This window comes from Columba livia, chromosome 12 (genome assembly GCF_036013475.1).
Source record: "Columba livia isolate bColLiv1 breed racing homer chromosome 12, bColLiv1.pat.W.v2, whole genome shotgun sequence".
In the NCBI taxonomy this organism is placed as follows: Eukaryota; Metazoa; Chordata; class Aves; order Columbiformes; family Columbidae; genus Columba; species Columba livia.
In genome coordinates, this window is record NC_088613.1 from 1,720,375 (window position 1) to 1,737,157 (window position 16,783).

General features: G+C 42.8%; 1 protein-coding gene and 1 long non-coding RNA gene across 2 annotated transcripts; one reads left to right on the forward strand and one right to left on the reverse strand.

Annotated features, from left to right (window-relative positions):
• Nucleotides 1-664: 664 nt before the first annotated feature.
• On the reverse strand, nt 665-11,147 carry CHMP1B (charged multivesicular body protein 1B). The gene is made up of 8 exons (XM_005511817.3): nt 10,990-11,147; nt 8,571-8,668; nt 7,705-7,851; nt 7,000-7,068; nt 6,565-6,672; nt 5,534-5,577; nt 4,626-4,698; nt 665-4,026 (listed from the first exon to the last, which is right to left on the reverse strand). Exons 1-8 carry the CDS (start codon nt 11,003-11,005, stop codon nt 3,982-3,984), a joined length of 600 nt encoding a protein of 199 aa, XP_005511874.1. The 5' UTR covers nt 11,006-11,147; the 3' UTR covers nt 665-3,981.
• A 2-nt stretch (nt 11,148-11,149) lies between these two features.
• Nucleotides 11,150-16,285, forward strand: LOC135580688 (uncharacterized). The gene is made up of 2 exons (XR_010475604.1): nt 11,150-12,131; nt 12,825-16,285. It is a non-coding gene; the product is annotated as an uncharacterized LOC135580688 (long non-coding RNA).
• The last annotated feature ends 498 nt before the right edge of the window (nt 16,286-16,783 follow it).

Here is a 16,783-nt window from a genome sequence, read left to right on the forward strand (position 1 = left end):
AGCAAATGGACATTTAGATGGACGTTTCGTGAAGGTGGTGAGATGTTGACACGAATGAGCCGCAGTGGGTTTCCAGGTTGTATTTTGTGCAAAAAAAAGCAGCTTTTAGGCAAGAATTAAAGCCCCGCTTTGGGCACGTCCTGTCAGAGATGAAGGTTCCACCACAGACGGTTCCTTGAACCAGCTCGTTAAGAACCTGCAAAAGTCCTCTTTAAGAGTTCAAAAACATACTAATTTATGTAGGACCTACCCAAAAACAAAGCTCGAGGCTCCCTCTGCTGGTTCCCAACAGCAACGGGACGGGAAATAGAAATAGAAGTGGGAGGTGTTCGGCTCCAGGGCAGACAAGACAAACTCCTCCCCATCGCCTGCCAGGTTTCCATGGGACGCCTTGTTATCTATGGGAAGGGCAGAAAACCCTCTCAGATGTTTAAGCACAAGAGATACGTTCCATACCACCCATAAAATTTTAAATAAATGTATGTTATGTTGTTAACCTCACCCCCAAACTCCTGCCCCAAATCTTTCTCAGTAGTTCCCACTTTGCTTTCTTATTTTGTCTCCATAAAGATTTCGTTTTCTGATTATCCTCTCCCAGGAAAATACGGAAGACATGCTTGTTGATCCCTGTACCGCGCCCCAACAAACAGCCGTGTACCCCAGCTGAAATCATTCCTCTGGACAATTTTATTTACCACTTGCAGTTACATTTACAAATCGTCCCAAACAAGTAAAGCAGTTTTCAAAATCAACTCGACCAGAGCTACAAAAATTATTCTCTTTTCTATACGTCACCAGCTTCAGTTTATTTCTGTACACAGGTGCTGTCTATATTTAACAAAATGTCGCTGTTTTTGGCTCTGAGGATCTCCACAAAGGCAACTTGATCATTTCATCCCATTGCAATCAAAGAAGCTGAAGTTCTTGCTCTTGCCTTCCTTCCCTCTCCTTTCACCTGAAGCTCTTCATGGCTTTCAGTTTTGGAATTAAAATGAATAAAGATTAACGGTCCCATTCGCCAGCAGTTTTACTAACCAAGAGGAAAAAAACATGGAGCAAAATCATCTTGCAACATTTCAAGCAATGTTTCACATTCGATGTGTCTGCTCCTAAGCATAAATATTGAAATACTATCTGGTAATAAGGTTACATAAAAGCAAACACAATTTATTTAACATGAAATGGACTTCTGCAAACACAGACAGGCAACTGACAAGAGAAACGAGTTACGTGCAGTGAGGAGCCAGAGCTGACCTGCAAACGGCAAATGGCTGGAGAGCCTGGGTGGGAAGGACACGAAACTCAACTCTTGCTCCAGGAACAACTTCCAGTTATAAACATTTCCTAAAGACTTGAGAAAAATAGACACATTCCAAATGTAATTGCTGCAATGTTCTGAACTCGCAGACACGAGTGCTTCCAAAGAGAAAAGAAACTGTTTCCCCGGGATCTCTGTGCACAGGAGCAGCTGGCACCAAATCCTGGTTCTGGGAGTGAAGTCGGGAGGGGGAAAATGCAACGTTTCAAAGGCGTATTTCTCCCCAAGCCCACCTGGCTCTTTGCACCATAGTTCCGCAGAGGTGACATTATTATAGCAGTCAAGCCTTTATGTTTGTTTGTTAAACCCTTTAAAAAAAACAAGACCAATCTGTTCTGGTACCAGAGTTAGCAAGCCTGGGATGAGATCAACCCACAGAACGGGCTGTGTGTAGCCAGGAAGATAACGAAGCTTATTTAACATTCCCCTTGCAGCAATCAGTCTCATCTCCCTTTATTTTTAAATGCCTCCAGCAGGCCAAGGCTCACGGCAAAGCAACATACTCCAGAAGTCAAACCTACAGATCCCAGAATTGCTGCCCATCCCCTCCAATAGTTTGGGAATGCCCAGGAATGGCCTAAAAGCACAATAATCAACATTAAAACGGGCCAGCTGAAGTCACCTGATGTCAAACACTGAACACACAAACCCATCACCAAACAGCCGCACAGTAAACTCGGATGGGGATTTATGATGTGACAGTAACTTTCCAATCCGATCAGATATGAAGTAACCGAATATATATATAAAAAACATACAGTAAGTTCCATAAGACAAAGGCACAAACACACGCGGCTACCACGGCTGCGGGTAACCTGCTTGCATAGATTTACCATTAATGTTGTTATATTGTTCAGAAAGAGCTAGGGAAAAAAGTAGCATATAGCCCCTTTCCTAAGAGGCTTTATTAATGATTTGAAAGGATTGTACCGAGACTACAGACGTGAGTACAAGGTCTTTAAACACCTCCCAATTCCTCCTGTTTACAGGAGGAACATTCACGATGTTTAAAAGAAAGCTCCTTCAAAACTCAGTGTATACCAGTGAAAGGACCACATTTTAAACAAATCGTTTTGGTTTAGGCTGCGGGTGTGAGATGCACAATTCCACAACTTTTCCGGTTGTTTTGTCTATCCTATTTTCCATATCTTATTTTTACAGTAGCCTTGAACACTCAGCACGTAACACCCTGCTAAACCTTCAAAGTGATTTGAATAACACAGAAACCAGTTTGACACTGCCCTGAAGTGTGTTTGCACTCTTGCATGTTTTCACTGCAAAAATCCTGCTTGACTAAGAAAGCATTTTTTTGTCCTAAATATTTCCTCCGCACTGGAAAACCCACACGATCCTCAACACCAGCAAATTAAGAACTCAGCCTAATGCTTCACACCTTCCCTCATCCCTATGAAGATGAAACAAACCAAAAAAAGCCCAGAAATTCAAAGCGAGACTTTTACCACCACCACTTATCCCAACACATCACAAGCAGCCTCAGCTACAATTTCTACAACAATTTATTTGCTTCACACCTGCAGCCAGAGTTGGAAGCTGCTGAAATACAAAGGGGTTCAAGGGATCACTAAAACCAACTTGCTTCTCCATACAGCTGGAATATTGCAAATCATTTACAAATCATTTTTGGGGGAGATCTGAGCCTGAGGAAAACTACTGAAGTCTTTTTCATATATGGAAGAACACTGACGTGTAGAATACGATCACAAGACTCATCCTCATGTATAAAAAAAATGAGCAGATTAAAAGCAAAGACAGAGGAAGGAATGGAGAAAAGGGGCTTCAGTTACTTCACATGAGGCTTCTCGGCTTGAATCTGTCAGAAGTGGGTAGTGTGAGTTCTGCGTTCACAGGAACCGGCTGTTTTGTCGGCAGAGCAGAGGTGTGAGTGGAGAACTGGCTGCACCCCAGGACACTGAGAAGGGAAAAGCGGAGAAGCCGCAGCACTTGGCATTAACGTTGGCAAGCGAGCTGCAGCATCCAACACAACCGACAGACACTTGAAAAAGAGATTTTATTCCTCTTGTACTGAAGTGATGACACCGTGTAAGTTCTCAATCATGCGCAAACAGCTTTTGGTAACTCCTTTTCTAACTTAACAACTCATTTCAGTACAATTACCCTGGCTTTAAAAGACTAGGAATCCCAGACTGAAGTCCACTGATTTGTTTTAACAAGTGTACTTTCCATGAAGTCCACACTGTTGCATGTTCCAGGAGCTTGGCTGTGTATGAAAGTTGTCTACAACGATCATCTGAACTGAATACATCAGTTCTCCAACCACAAACAGTCCTCAATATTTAAAAACCAAAAATCACTTCATAATTTAAAATATATATCAATGACACTCTGCTTTTTTTTTTAGCTAGAATGTACCAACATCACTGACTTAGAATATCAACTTGATTTTATGAAAAAAGCTTGCAAAAAATATATCAACTTCAAAATGTACAGAAAAGGACATTAGAGAGCTGATATTTTGGGTTAATGTATTTAGAAAGAGCAGCGAGCTAGGAGTGAAATACCCTATATTACAAATATTCAACCACCCGGGTCATACCGGAGCCACCTTCCTAGTGTAGTGGAGGGTTAGGTACAGAAAGGGTATTTTTTGAAAGCACGTCCAAAGAACCGCAGCTTGGTTTCACTTAAACTTGATCACGCAGGCGGGCCAGTCTCTGTGACAGTTCATCCTGCGGAATTGAGAGACAGAGACACCAGCTATCAGTAGCATCAGAATTATTCTTGGCAAAGTTCTGGGATGGTCAAGCAATTTCATGTCCAGACGATCTGAAATTACCTTAACGAGATTTGCTTATAGACCAGACCAGAGGTCTGTACAACTGTGTTACCTCCAGCAGCAGATATCTAGGAAGGAGCTTGAGAGCAGCAAGTACAGACAGTTTCATTCGGTCTCGTCTTTTTTGGTGGGGTTTTTTTGGTTGGTTTTATTTGTGTTTGTTCTGTGGGCGGGTTTGGAGGGTTTGTTTGGGGGGTTTTGTGGATTTGTTTGTTTAGCTGTTGGGTTTTTATGTAACACCTTTTAGAGGGTACAAGGTGAAACAGAACTTTCAAAGAATGTGGAATAGTCGGGGCTTCCCAGAGATCGGTCGGTTAAGATGAGGCTCCCTAAAGCCTCCTCTACAAAGACAGGATGACAAAAATAAACTGTTCTCTTTCCATTCCCTCAAATATATCCCCCTAGAATGGGAAAAGCAACTCGGCAGAAGATCTGTGCAACCTGGACATCAATCCTCCTGTCACGCCCATTTCAATTAAATGGAACATTTACCTGCTCTGCTGAGGCAACGCTCGTACCAACAGAACCCGTCTGTCCTTGAGGTAGTTCCATGTTCAGATCAAGACTAACAGGAGAAAACAAAACCAAAAAACCCAAGTCAGGCGTACGTGGCTAAAGGAATCAGCACAATAACCGACAAGCAGAGGAATACTGAGATAGCACGAGGCCATCAGCATCCCATGAATGCTGTACTCCAGCTAATTAGACAACTTGATCAGTAAATTTGACTCATTACCAAGACAACAAGTCATACATTATAAATAACACCAGCTACATAAATTCAGCTTAATCAGGACTGAGCGAGATTCCTGTTCAGCAGATGTATACCAGACATGGCACATCTACAAAGAGGAAGTTCACTCAAGAAAAGTTTCACTAAAAACAATGTCCAAAGTATTTCTCCTCAAGCCAACTTACATGTCACCAAAAAGGCAAGTAAAATTCTCTGAAATAATTCAGCATATCCCTAAAGGCTTAAATATGTCATGACAACTCGTTTTGCTACATCTAGTTGCAAGAGCAGAACTATAGGAAGTTTTAATGTGGTAAGAGGGGAAAAGAGAGGAAAAGCGTGGAGAACCATGGCAAGGATTGCTAACGCCACAGCAAATCCAAGTCAATAATAAAACGCTATCCTGCCATGACAAGTGACACATGATTTCAGGCTTTTGCACAACCACCCCCGCACCCTGATATCCACAGCAGCTTTGAGTGAAAAAATGAAACACTGGCAACTAAAGTATTGTGAGAATATTGCCCAGAGGTGAAAGGAAAGTGCTGATTCTTCTCTGCTTCCAAGAGACAAACACATATAAAACAGGGGTATGTGACCTTCAAGGTAACCAGGAAGGGTTGTTGGAACCAAGATTTATTCAATAGTCACTCAAAATTTCACCTACCCTGCTTCATCTGCCATTTCCTGCAGAAGCATATCCACTTGGTTCTAGGGTAAAGAGAAGAAAACTGATTACTGCATTTTGTAACTTCTGACAAGCTGTTAAATCTTGAGAGAACAGAAATTATTTTAACAAAACTGATTCAAAGCTACATGTCTATCAGAGAACATTTTGTGCTTCACCACCAGAGGGCCCTGTGTGAACTCAGAAGTAGAGGTTAAATTCCCATTAATCCAACTCCAGCTCCTAAAATAATGCCTCTAAAGAATTGAACTGATCTGCAAAAGACCAAACATACACTGGAATATTTGAAGTGTTATCTACTGCTGATTATTAGCTGCTAAAACATTGCTTTGCTCAGAGAAAAAAAGCCCATCTACAGTAGATTTAATTTTTGGATTTGGTTTTAGGTTTCTGTCATTTACAAAGCACTAAATCCAGTAAATTTCTCTCTGAGAAAACATCTATTGGAACAGTACATTTAGCCCCTCGCGGAACAGCACAAGGGGGTCGGTGTTAGGAACTCTTAACTATGTAAAGCACTGTTTAAGAATCTATTTTGACAAACACATGTCCATAAATTGCAATTAGGTAATTACAACCTTTCCATTGCACATGCTACTACTAATTTGGTGGCGACTAATGTCATTTTGTTAATATCAGTGAGTTCAAACTATTTATTTCCTTACAGCATGTTCTGCTTTGATAATTAACGCTGCAGTGTCTTCTGGTTCAGAAGTTCACTATGAACCCATCAAAACGCAGCTTATTCAGTAGGAGAGTCAAAGTTTTCAAGACATAATCTGCAATAAAGCCTCCTATATAGCAGTGACTGAAATATATATTTGTGATCCACTGTACTTGTGCCTATAATTGCAACTACTCTTTTCATCACAAAGAAGCACAAAGCAAAAGTGCAAAGGCTCCAGTTGCTGCCATGTCTCAAAGTTAGCAGAAAGGAGAGAATCGGACATTTCCAAGCAGTTCAGACACATAATTTAAGATCATTGCTTTAAAAAGAAAATTATTCTTACTTGTGGCGTTGTTAGTGTCGTAGTGTTGCTCATCGTGTCTTCCATCTGCTGTGTCTGAACATCTAGTGTTTCAAACTGGTGCTCAAATCTATCCATTAGTGCAGATATCTGTGGAAAATATGAATGAAATCAATGATCTGGAGATAACAGAACTGGCAAAAATAGAACGAAGGCTGTGAGAAGCTTCTGGAAATGAGAGCTCGTCCCCCTTTGAAGCTGACACAACTTTTGAAGCAGGCTGGTCAGGGCTCTGCCCAGGCAGGTTCTGAGCACCCCCAGGTGCGGGGAATTCACAACCACACCGGGGAACCCATTCCAGGATCTACCAACCTCACTGCAAACCCTTTTCTTTTGGTTGGAATTTCCCTTTTTAAAACATGTGTCCATTCCCTTTCTGCTTTTGATGTGCACCTCCAAGAACAAGGTTCTATTTACCTTTTCTAGGTTCATGCTCTTCAGCGTGGCATCCATAGACTTAACTACCCCCGCCATCGACTTCGTTACCTGGAACGAGGTAAAGGGAATTATTACAAAGCAACTAAAATGAACAGTTTCTTACCAAGCTCTCTTATCTCTATCGGCAGTATCAAAAAGTAGGGCACACCCCACTGCCATCTAAAATGCCACTGCTTTTTTATAGGTCCCACCATTTAAAATTCTATACATTAACCAGTTGAAATACACGTTCAGAGCTTAAACTCACTAAAAACTGAGGTGCAGGTGGCATTAACCTGTGTAGACCTGTCAAATGTGAAGGGATATATTCGGTATCCAGATCACACGGCAGAATAAGCTCTCCGGCTGAAGAGCTAAAAAAAATTCTGGAATCACACAGCCTACATCTTGACTTAATGTGTTTGGAAGCGGAGCAATATCTTTGCAAAATAATCTTAAGTGTAACCAGTAAAACACAGAGGAACAAGAATAGCAACAGCTCAGAGGAGTTACCACCTCCAAAACACAGCAGACAGCAATCCATTTCTAAAAAGCCACTGCCAGGGGGATTCCAGCTCTTTATTTACTATTGGCCACATCCGAAACCAAAACTGAAACTTTCCAGCTCATTACAGACAGAATTAAGTCACTTCTAAGAGGATCAGAGGTCTCATTCTTGCAGGAGATTTGTGAAAACAGACTCACTTTGCCCATGGTCACCGCGGTCTGAACTCTGGCTGCCACAGCGTCCACCCTGGCGCTCATGCGCAGGAAATTGATGGCTTGGTTCTTCTGGCGGATGGCGTTTTCCGCGTGTATTCGTGCGACTTCCATGTTACCCTTCTGAATCGCCTGTTGGAAAAAAAGATAAAGAAAGAGCATTTTAACCGTCCTTTCTCTTGTAAACATGGTATCTGAATAGCCTGTTTCATTATAAGCATCAATTCTTCACAATATCTTCCCTATTAGAAGAGAAAATAAAGCCTGCTCTCCTCCCCCAATATTTCTCAAACTTTTTCAAGATGTGAACCCTGACTCGTTTCCCAGGAAGGTCCCAAGCATGCACTTCAGGTAGAAGTTTTTACAGAGCTACAGAAACATAATTTTCTCGTTCCTAAAAGCATTTTCAGCATAAAGACTCAAAACCAGATACAATTGGTATGGTTGTATTTCATGGACAAAAATACAGTCAAATCAATGTAGTCCCTCCTTTTACTATTTCAAGGACTCAAAAACTACTTTGAAGTTTCTCTTCATAAGTCTTTTTAACACCAGATGATAGACATTGAGATGAAGTATTTTAAACTTTGAGAACAAGTCTCTAACAATACACATACAAGACAGTTTCTCAGAAAGCAAATGCCACAAGCTGTACAAAAACATTCACAAGAATGTATCCTCACATTTATTAATAAGTGCAGGAAGATTTATAATCATACATTTTAAATCACAAGCATCTATCACAATATTACTAGCATGCATATGAGGAAAATGGTAAAAACACAGGATATTTTCCTGCTGTAATAGGTAAAGACCAGATCTAAAGAGCTTGTTTCAGCCCCACCACTTACCTTCTTAATTTTGGCTTTCTCGGCCTTTTCTTCCTTGTCGCATTTTTTTGAGTTTCTATGGAGCTCCTTGGCAGCAAACTTCAAATTAAACAGGTGTTCTGCAGCTTAAGTTAAGGGTCCAAGAACAGGATCAATCCTTACATTGTAGTATTTTTGCCCTCCTGTTTAAAGCGCTATCAAACCCGGCACATATCGTGTTTCCCCATCAGTGATATTATGACAAAACTTGGAAAACGTTATTTAAGTAAGCCCTTGAAATTCACACCATGAGACCTACCAAGCTGCTTTACACTTACAGTGCCACTGGGTTCTAAAACGTGAGGCCACGAAAAGTAAGTTCAGATCCCAAACTGGCTCCATTTAACACCAAACCTATTTCAGACTGATAAATACAACAAACTGAAGCTCCCCAAGAGGAAAGTCTGACTCCGCCAAATACTTTCACTCACACACCCAAAATATTTAACTCTCCGTGAAATGCCAGCACGGTTTACTGGCCCGCCCGGAACTGCTCATCCAAAAACAGAAACCAAAAGAAAACCACTGCGGAACGAGACAAATTAACAGTGCAATAGCAAAAGGGCCTGGCTGACTGTGCCCAGGTACAGACCAGGAGGCCGGGCTGCCCTCCCAAGCCGCAGCGAGATCTGGGGTTTCAATTGAATTGCTCCTGCGGCTCCTTGGTGTGGAGAGCAGCCTCCCAGCCCTGGCTCATGTGAGAGATTCCGGGGTCCCCGTCAGCTCCGTCATCTGACTTCTGGGGAAAGGACACGGCAGTCAGCAAGAGAGACTGTTCTTTCAAAAAATTCAAGTCCTGCTAAAGCCGAAAGTTCTAAGAACACAGTAGAACAAGGCTTTATAGTGACTTAGAATGATTGCACAGAACTGCTATTGAAAGAGAATAAAGTATGTGCTATAAGTATTAAAACCTCCATACTATTAAAATACTGCTGGTTAAAGCTTCCAAATATTAGTCCTTCTAAACAAAATGGCAGTACAAAGCTTCGTAAGTTTCTTTCATGCCATCTTTTGATATCCCATGAGGAAGACGCAGCAAGTAATAAGATATTTAACAGTTAAGTGGAAGCACATAAAGCTAAACACCGTGAGGTACTTGAGCTTTCTTTAATATTTCAAGTACATAAATTATTCCAGAACTGTCTGTCTCTCCTTTGAAGTCCAGCCATGATCTTAAGACCTGTGACAGCGCCCTGAAGATATTCGGAAGTTTATGGATGTATTTGTTATCCTATCCTGTAAATGTTACATGGCAGGTTACAAGGAGGTAACAGTTTTGCCTGTACATCCAGGTTACCCATCAAGGTGGCTACCAGTAACAATAACATTGCTGCTTATATTTATATTTCTTTGCTTTAAAACCTAGGCGAGCATCCCTTTCAGCAGCAATAAGCATATTGCACTGATCCACAAGAAAACACCTTCAGGTTGCTCATACAAGTGCACTTGAGCTCAGAGACCAGAGCAACCACGTAAAGCACAACATCACCTATTGACACCGCTCGCGCTGAACCGGCACTGCAGAGCAGTTTGTTTTGAAATCGCTTCCTCAGTTACTCACTCGGGGCACGTACCTTTGGCATTACGACAGCCCAGGGCTCTCCTGTCCCATGACGAACACACGCTCGCTCCTCCCTCAAAGCGTCTTTTTATATGTCCCACAACCCAAGTGCAGCTGAACTTCACCATGAGTCACCGTCACCCGCCCCAGCGCCCCCAACAACCACCAGTGCCGGGTCAACCACACCAACACCCATCATCTTTATGTTTGGTTTGGGGTTTTTTTGCTTCTGTTTTATACAGCAAGAACACTAAATTTTCCTATAAGGGCTTTCCCTGCACACAATGCGTTCTCAACACCAGGGCGGACAGTGGGGTTTGTCCCAGCAAGTTTGGGGGGACGAGTTGGCTGCCAACATCATTCCAGTCTATACACAGCACATCATCTGTCCCTGGGCGCTATTCCACACTGTAAATCGCATCTTCTGCCCCGGGCTGTCCCTCCATGAAGCCCCGGGAGCGCTGACACCGCCCTCGCCCCCCAGCTCAGCCTGGCTGATCTCGCCTTGCAAAGAGAAGCCGAACCTCCCGTTCCTCCCCGCCTGCTCCCCCCACGCAGCTCCCGCCGGCGTCACCCGAACCCTCCGGGAAAGGCCTCGGCGGGGCCGCCCCACTCCCCGCGCCGGGAGGAACGGGACCCGCTTCCTCCTCCCCCCGCACCCCGGCCGCTGCCGGGGAGGCCCCGCACGCCGCCCCCATCGCAGCCACCGGCCCCGAGAGCGCCGGCTCGCAGCTCGGCCCGGCCCCACGGCCTCACTCCCAGACCACGGCCCCCACTCCCGGTACCGGAGACCGAGGGCGACACCACGTCGCCCCCAGCACAGCCGAGCCCCGAGGATACTCTCCATGTTGGACATGGCGGCGCTCCGGCCCGGCGGGGGAAGCGGAGCAGAGGGGCCTCAAACTGCGGGCTCCCCTGGGCCCCTCTCCCTCGGCGCTGTCGCGGCTCTGGCTTCCGGTTCCCCGCTGCCCCGCCCCGTTACGTACGGGCGCGCCGGGGCGTGGCGCGCGTGCGCGGGGTGTCTCGTCAGGCGCGGTGGCTCCGGCTCCGGGGAGAAGCGAGTTGGGAACACTAAATGTTCCTTTCTTTAATGTTTAATGGAGACAGTGTTTATCTAGAGCAAGTGTAGGAACTTAAGTGATTTATTATCACACTTCGGAGACAGGCTGAGCAGCCGTTGGGGGTAAAATGCAAAGGATGCCGGCGACTTTTGGAGGGGAGATACTGAATATAAGAAGTTCTGGATGGGAAATCAAGAAATCAAATATAACTTCAAACAGCTGACGTGTACATCTGCATGGTAGTTGCACGAAATGTAATATTAACGTACTGTAACACTTTTTTGGTGATAACAAATGTTAAACTTGACAAGCAAAATTCTCAAGTGTTGCAAACCTCGAGTACCTGTTTCTGTGCCTTGTCTTCCAATAGCAAAAGAAACCAGTGGAATTACTTTTCAAAGGAAGCAGAGCGTTGTTCCATGAAGCTATCAGGTGAACTATAAACCCCACGCAATATTTCTATAGATTTCGTGTCTTTCTGCTGAATTGTGTCCTACCTGCAGCTTTGGGCTGGTTGGGGATGGCGCCGTCTCTGCTCTTCCCTTCAAGGCCAAACTACAACTTGACGAACTTACACGATTTTAATACATTGAAAAAAAGAGAAACAACCTGAAAAAAAAGATGCTGATCTAACACCCACTGGGGTTATTGGAACTCTGATTTGCAGTTGGTGTGTTCGCAGGACCAAGGTTAATATTCCCAAGAGCAGAAACCTTATGCTCCTCCAGAGCACCGCGGATGACCTATATAAAGCATTTAGTATATGCAGTTTATGCCAGTCAAACAGTATTTGTATCATATTTATCAAATTATTGAAAACTTCTGCAGTTTATTGCCCGTTTTTCAGCACGCCTCGGTAGCAGATACCCCTCTGGGCATGCTTCGTTTCTCTCCAGGTCACTCGGAACACAAAGATCTCAGGTGAGTTGTGTCCATGGTCGAGTCGCTGGGGATGACATTTTACGAGCTCATGACAGTTTCCTTTAATAAGTGGTAATTTCTCCAGCAAGTTCAATTATTTCCTTGAGTCACCTGCTGAGTCACTCTGATACTTCAGATGCAGATATTTTCCAGATGTTGTATCTTTCAGACAGAAGTTTTTAAATCAAGCGCAGTGCTGTCTTATTAAAAGATCAAGAGTCTGAACCAATAATTTGGAAGAAAAATGAGTTCTCTCTCATTTATTGTATCAGATGTTAACAACAGCGTATCTTTATGCACAAAGACCCACCCAAAAGCCACCTCTCCAAAAAAAGAAAGAACACAGCGACAGAAGCATTCGTCATATCTAATAAACTGTTCAACACCTTGACAAGAGAAAAAATAAGATCTTCTGCCTTTGAATTTATTGTGAGATAGAACATAATTGTATTATAGGAACAGAACTTCTAAAAATAAAGTTCACAAACATATCATTAGCTGAAGGGCTTTTTTCACCCTTCAAATCCCTTTAAGAGAAAGTTCTTCTGGTTGCCTCAAGCTTTTCATGAAATAAGTATTTTTTTACAGGATGAGGTGAAATTAATACTTTTAGTAAAATGTTGTCCATCCTAGCTAGATACAAAATAGAGTTTTAAGATGTTAATTTTTTTCCATTGCTTTTTATTTATTTAGATAAATAGGGCTGGAGTCTCATCTGCTGGTGTTCCAAACAGCGTGTCAGCTGTTGACAGCAACCGAGGAGCTGGGCTCTCATCTTCTATGACACAAAAAAACCTCCTGAGTCAATCATTTATTAACTTGCAGCTAACTATAAAGGAAACGTCCGTGTTTGTCGCTGTGCCAGCGGAACACTGGGGCAGGGAATAATCCGCCCAGTATCATTCCCAGAAGCAGAGCTGCTGGTGCTCCCGTGACTCTCGTCTCATCTGGCAACGGCAAATGGGGAAAAAAATCAACTATTTGGTGATGGAAAGTGATACAGTCTTGACATCCCACGTCTGAGAAGTGTCATGAGCTTAATTTCTGATAACACTTGTCTTGTTCAAAACTGACAGCTCCTCACTCTGGAAGCTGAAAGTGTTGTTATTCATACCAAACACGTTCTGCTCCCTGAGTTCAAACCCAAACTTTTTCATGGCCAGACTTCACTTGTTAAGTGTAACAATGGCTCTCAGATTAAATGCACCGTATCTTAGAGGAGTGTAGCCTACAGTTAGACTTAGGCCAAGATGTTTTTCAGACCTGGTCTACATGAAGCACATTAGGTTTCATCCATCATTTAATTTAGATGAAATAAACTGTCAGACTGTGGCTCTTTTTCTTTAACAACTCTTTCTAGCTAACATAACGAGATTAATCCTGCTAAAACCCCAAGAACATTCTTGCGGGTTTATTGACTGATTCACTGAGTGCCTTTAGCCTTCAGAATGGGGAAGTGACTGCATTTTTCAAATGGAACGTATAAAATTCTTTAAAGTGTACAAATAGTCCTTGTTAATGCGAAGTCATCTGTTAGTTACCCAAATAGATATTAAGGTTCTGATTTTCCTTCCAAACTGAGTTGAGTCTTCTAATGTCTCAGGGCGGGTCATTGGAAGCCGTTAGAAGAGGTGAAAATTGGACAATGCTCAGAAGGTTTGATCTTCACTTCTTGGCTTCTACCAGCAGACGCTTTCTTCAGACACCAGAATGGTTCAGAAAAAAATGCTGATTTATTACTTCATGAATGAAATCACATTTTTTCTTCATGAGAATGAACTTATCTGTCAGTCCTAAACATGGGTATCTGCATCTTCATAAATAGGGTCTTCGGAAAATGTATTTGAACAGGAAATTTAATCCTGGTTTATGATAATTCGAGTCTGTATTTATTCATTAGGATCCACCTGTAGGCCTTTTAAATTCTTGATATAGCGAACAGGATTTTTAGATGTGCTTATGAGCATTATTTAGGGAAGACAGCGGGAATAAAGAACTTCATTTAGTTACTTCTGAAAACACCACATCGAAACATTTATAACTGAAACCCTTTCATTCCTGAAGTTGGGGCTGGCACACGAAGTTAGAGATGGGATCAAGGAGTCCAGGGGACTTCCCGGACTGGTCTGGGTGGGTGGAGGTGGGAGGTGCTGGGTGGGCAGCATGGGGATGATTGGGACAGGCACATTTCTAATACCGTGTTCTGCCGAAGCACCTCGGGCAAAACCCTGCCCATAAAGTGATGTATCAACTGAGGCTTCCTCATTCACCCCCACCGTGCAGAATTCGAATACGAACAGCTTGTAGATACGGCAATAATGTAGGAGTACTTCTAGCAAATGAACTGTACTAAGTGTGGCAGAAGACACTTGAGAGCAAAGCTAGTGACAGTAATTATTCTAGTCTGAATTCATAATGATGCAGATTGCTGAATCCTGACGGTAAAAGCTTTGAAATACCCAGCGGTGACAGGCGTGCGGTGACGAGCCGGGGTTTTCACCAGAGAGGTCTGTGCAAAGAACCTTTGCAGGAGATGGGAAAAAACATAATGACGGGCTGTGATTTTCTGAATCCGATCCACATCAGTAGAAAATTCTCAATATCACTGGCTCACAGAAGCAAGTACTATTGTCTGTGGTTTCAAAAGCAAATTTGTGGAGAGATGTAGCAGGGATTTAATATATTTAATAGAGAACTGTGAGCAGAACAGCCCTACTGAAATCAACCTTCTTGCATGCTAATTCTCATGCGTAATAGTAACCTAAATGAATAATGTTTTCCAGGGTCAGAAACAGGCACTAGATCATTGAATAGCCACATTTTTTTTCTGTAATATTACTGGAACTCATTAATTAGGACATGATTTGGAGGCAGCAGCAACATTAGATAGGAACTATTAGAGTGATCATCTACTTTGAAAAAAATAGATTCATTTCAGTGATGTCAAAGAGAAGTAAAACTCACCTAGTTATCCACAATGTTAGAGGACAAAGCAGCAAAAACTACTCAGAAATAGGAGCATATAATGTTTTACCTCAATCAAACCTGAAAAATTATAGATCAGCTTCACGCAGCTGACACAGGAGGGAGCCAACTGGGTTCAGCACGGCTAATGGAGCCAAATTCCAGTTTAAATCCCTCTTCCCTTTGGACCGCTGAAGAAATATCCTACTGGTGATGGGCTTCTCTCCATCTTTCCCCTTTTCTCAAGAGCACAAACCTCCTGCAAGCTGACGCACAGAAAGCGCGTCCCTTCCTTCTCTCTTACGCAGCAGCAGAGATGCTTGGACACTATTTCATACCCTTCGTCTAACGTCCTGTGCAGGAATTAGAAGGAAAAACAAAGGCAGCGAGGAGAGGACTTTAAGGACACCCCCAAAAATCAGTCTGATTACTTCTGACTTCATCACTGCCTCCTCAAACTCCCTACGAATCATTCCCCTGTTAAAGAGCCAGGTTACATTTAGAAAGATATAATCAAGTCATGAAATCCTCGCAGGTCGAAAACTATGATAGTACCATGAGGCCACTAGTAGAGAGGATGTTCTTTAAAAGCTGAGTGTTAGTTCAAGTGAAATTTAAGGTCACAAAGTTCAGAGGGCTGGTCAGTTTGAAGAGTAAGATAAACCAGATATAACACCTCTGAAAAACTGCAATTGATTGCTTTCTAATTTGAAAACAGCACATGTCTAGGGGAACTGGCCTGTCAGGTTTTTGACTCACACTATCATTTATTCCATGTTGTGGAAAACAAACAAACAAACAAACAAAGCAAACCCTTTCAATGGCAGGAGGATTGTAAATGAAATATTGCCAATGAAGCTCGATCATTGCCATGGCAACAGTGCAGCTGCGGTCATGTCACAAGGAAAATGGATTTTATTGCTTTGCGATTCCTTGCTTGGCTGCGTGTCAGTGAACAGCGCGTGTAGTACGAGGGGTCCTGTTGCCTCAGCGCGAGACGGATTTCACCCTGTTATTGAAGTACAGCTATGCCAGAGCACGGCATTTACCTGCAAAAACGAACACTTTGGGTGGTCTCCACCCTTCCATCCACCTGTCATTTCTGATCTTATCTGCACATGGTGTGGCTTATTCTCTACAGAGTCCTGACGCTTGTAAGAAGATTAAACTGCAGAGCAGATTTCAAGGATTATTGACCTGTTTATTATCAAATCCTATCAGTGTTGCCGTGATTAAGAGACAAGCAGCATTACTAGGGAAACAGAGTTTATTGGGTTTTTTTTCCTGACATACATCACGGAATTTTTGTGATTAAGACCCAGAAAGAAACTTGGAAGAAACACATTACTGAGCATTTATCTTCAGCAACCTGAGCTAAATATCTCATCTACTGTGGGTGCAGGCGTAGAGACATACCAAGATGTTAGTAAAGATTGCAATTAAACTTAGGTATTTTTTTGATATTTGTGAACATTTTCATTACAATAGCATACTAAAAGTACATTAAAATATCTAAATTGCCTATATCCTGCATGCCCAGTCTCCCTGGAAAGATCCAGTGAATGCAAACTCTTTTAGTTTATAAATGCCTCATATTTAACATGCCAAAACAAAATACCTGTGCTTGGCAGCTTGTTGCCTTTGGGCTTTTCCAGTTCTGCTCCATTTTCGTAATTCCTCAGCTGGCC

Bases quoted from the DNA above. Each gene is read 5' to 3' on its own strand.
- CHMP1B (XM_005511817.3), bottom strand. The intron at 5,578-6,564 runs GTAAGAATAATT...TCTTTACCCTAG, and splicing joins CGACACTAACAACGCCACAA to AACCAAGTGGATATGCTTCT. The intron at 4,699-5,533 runs GTAGGTGAAATT...TTCTCCTGTTAG, and splicing joins GAAATGGCAGATGAAGCAGG to TCTTGATCTGAACATGGAAC.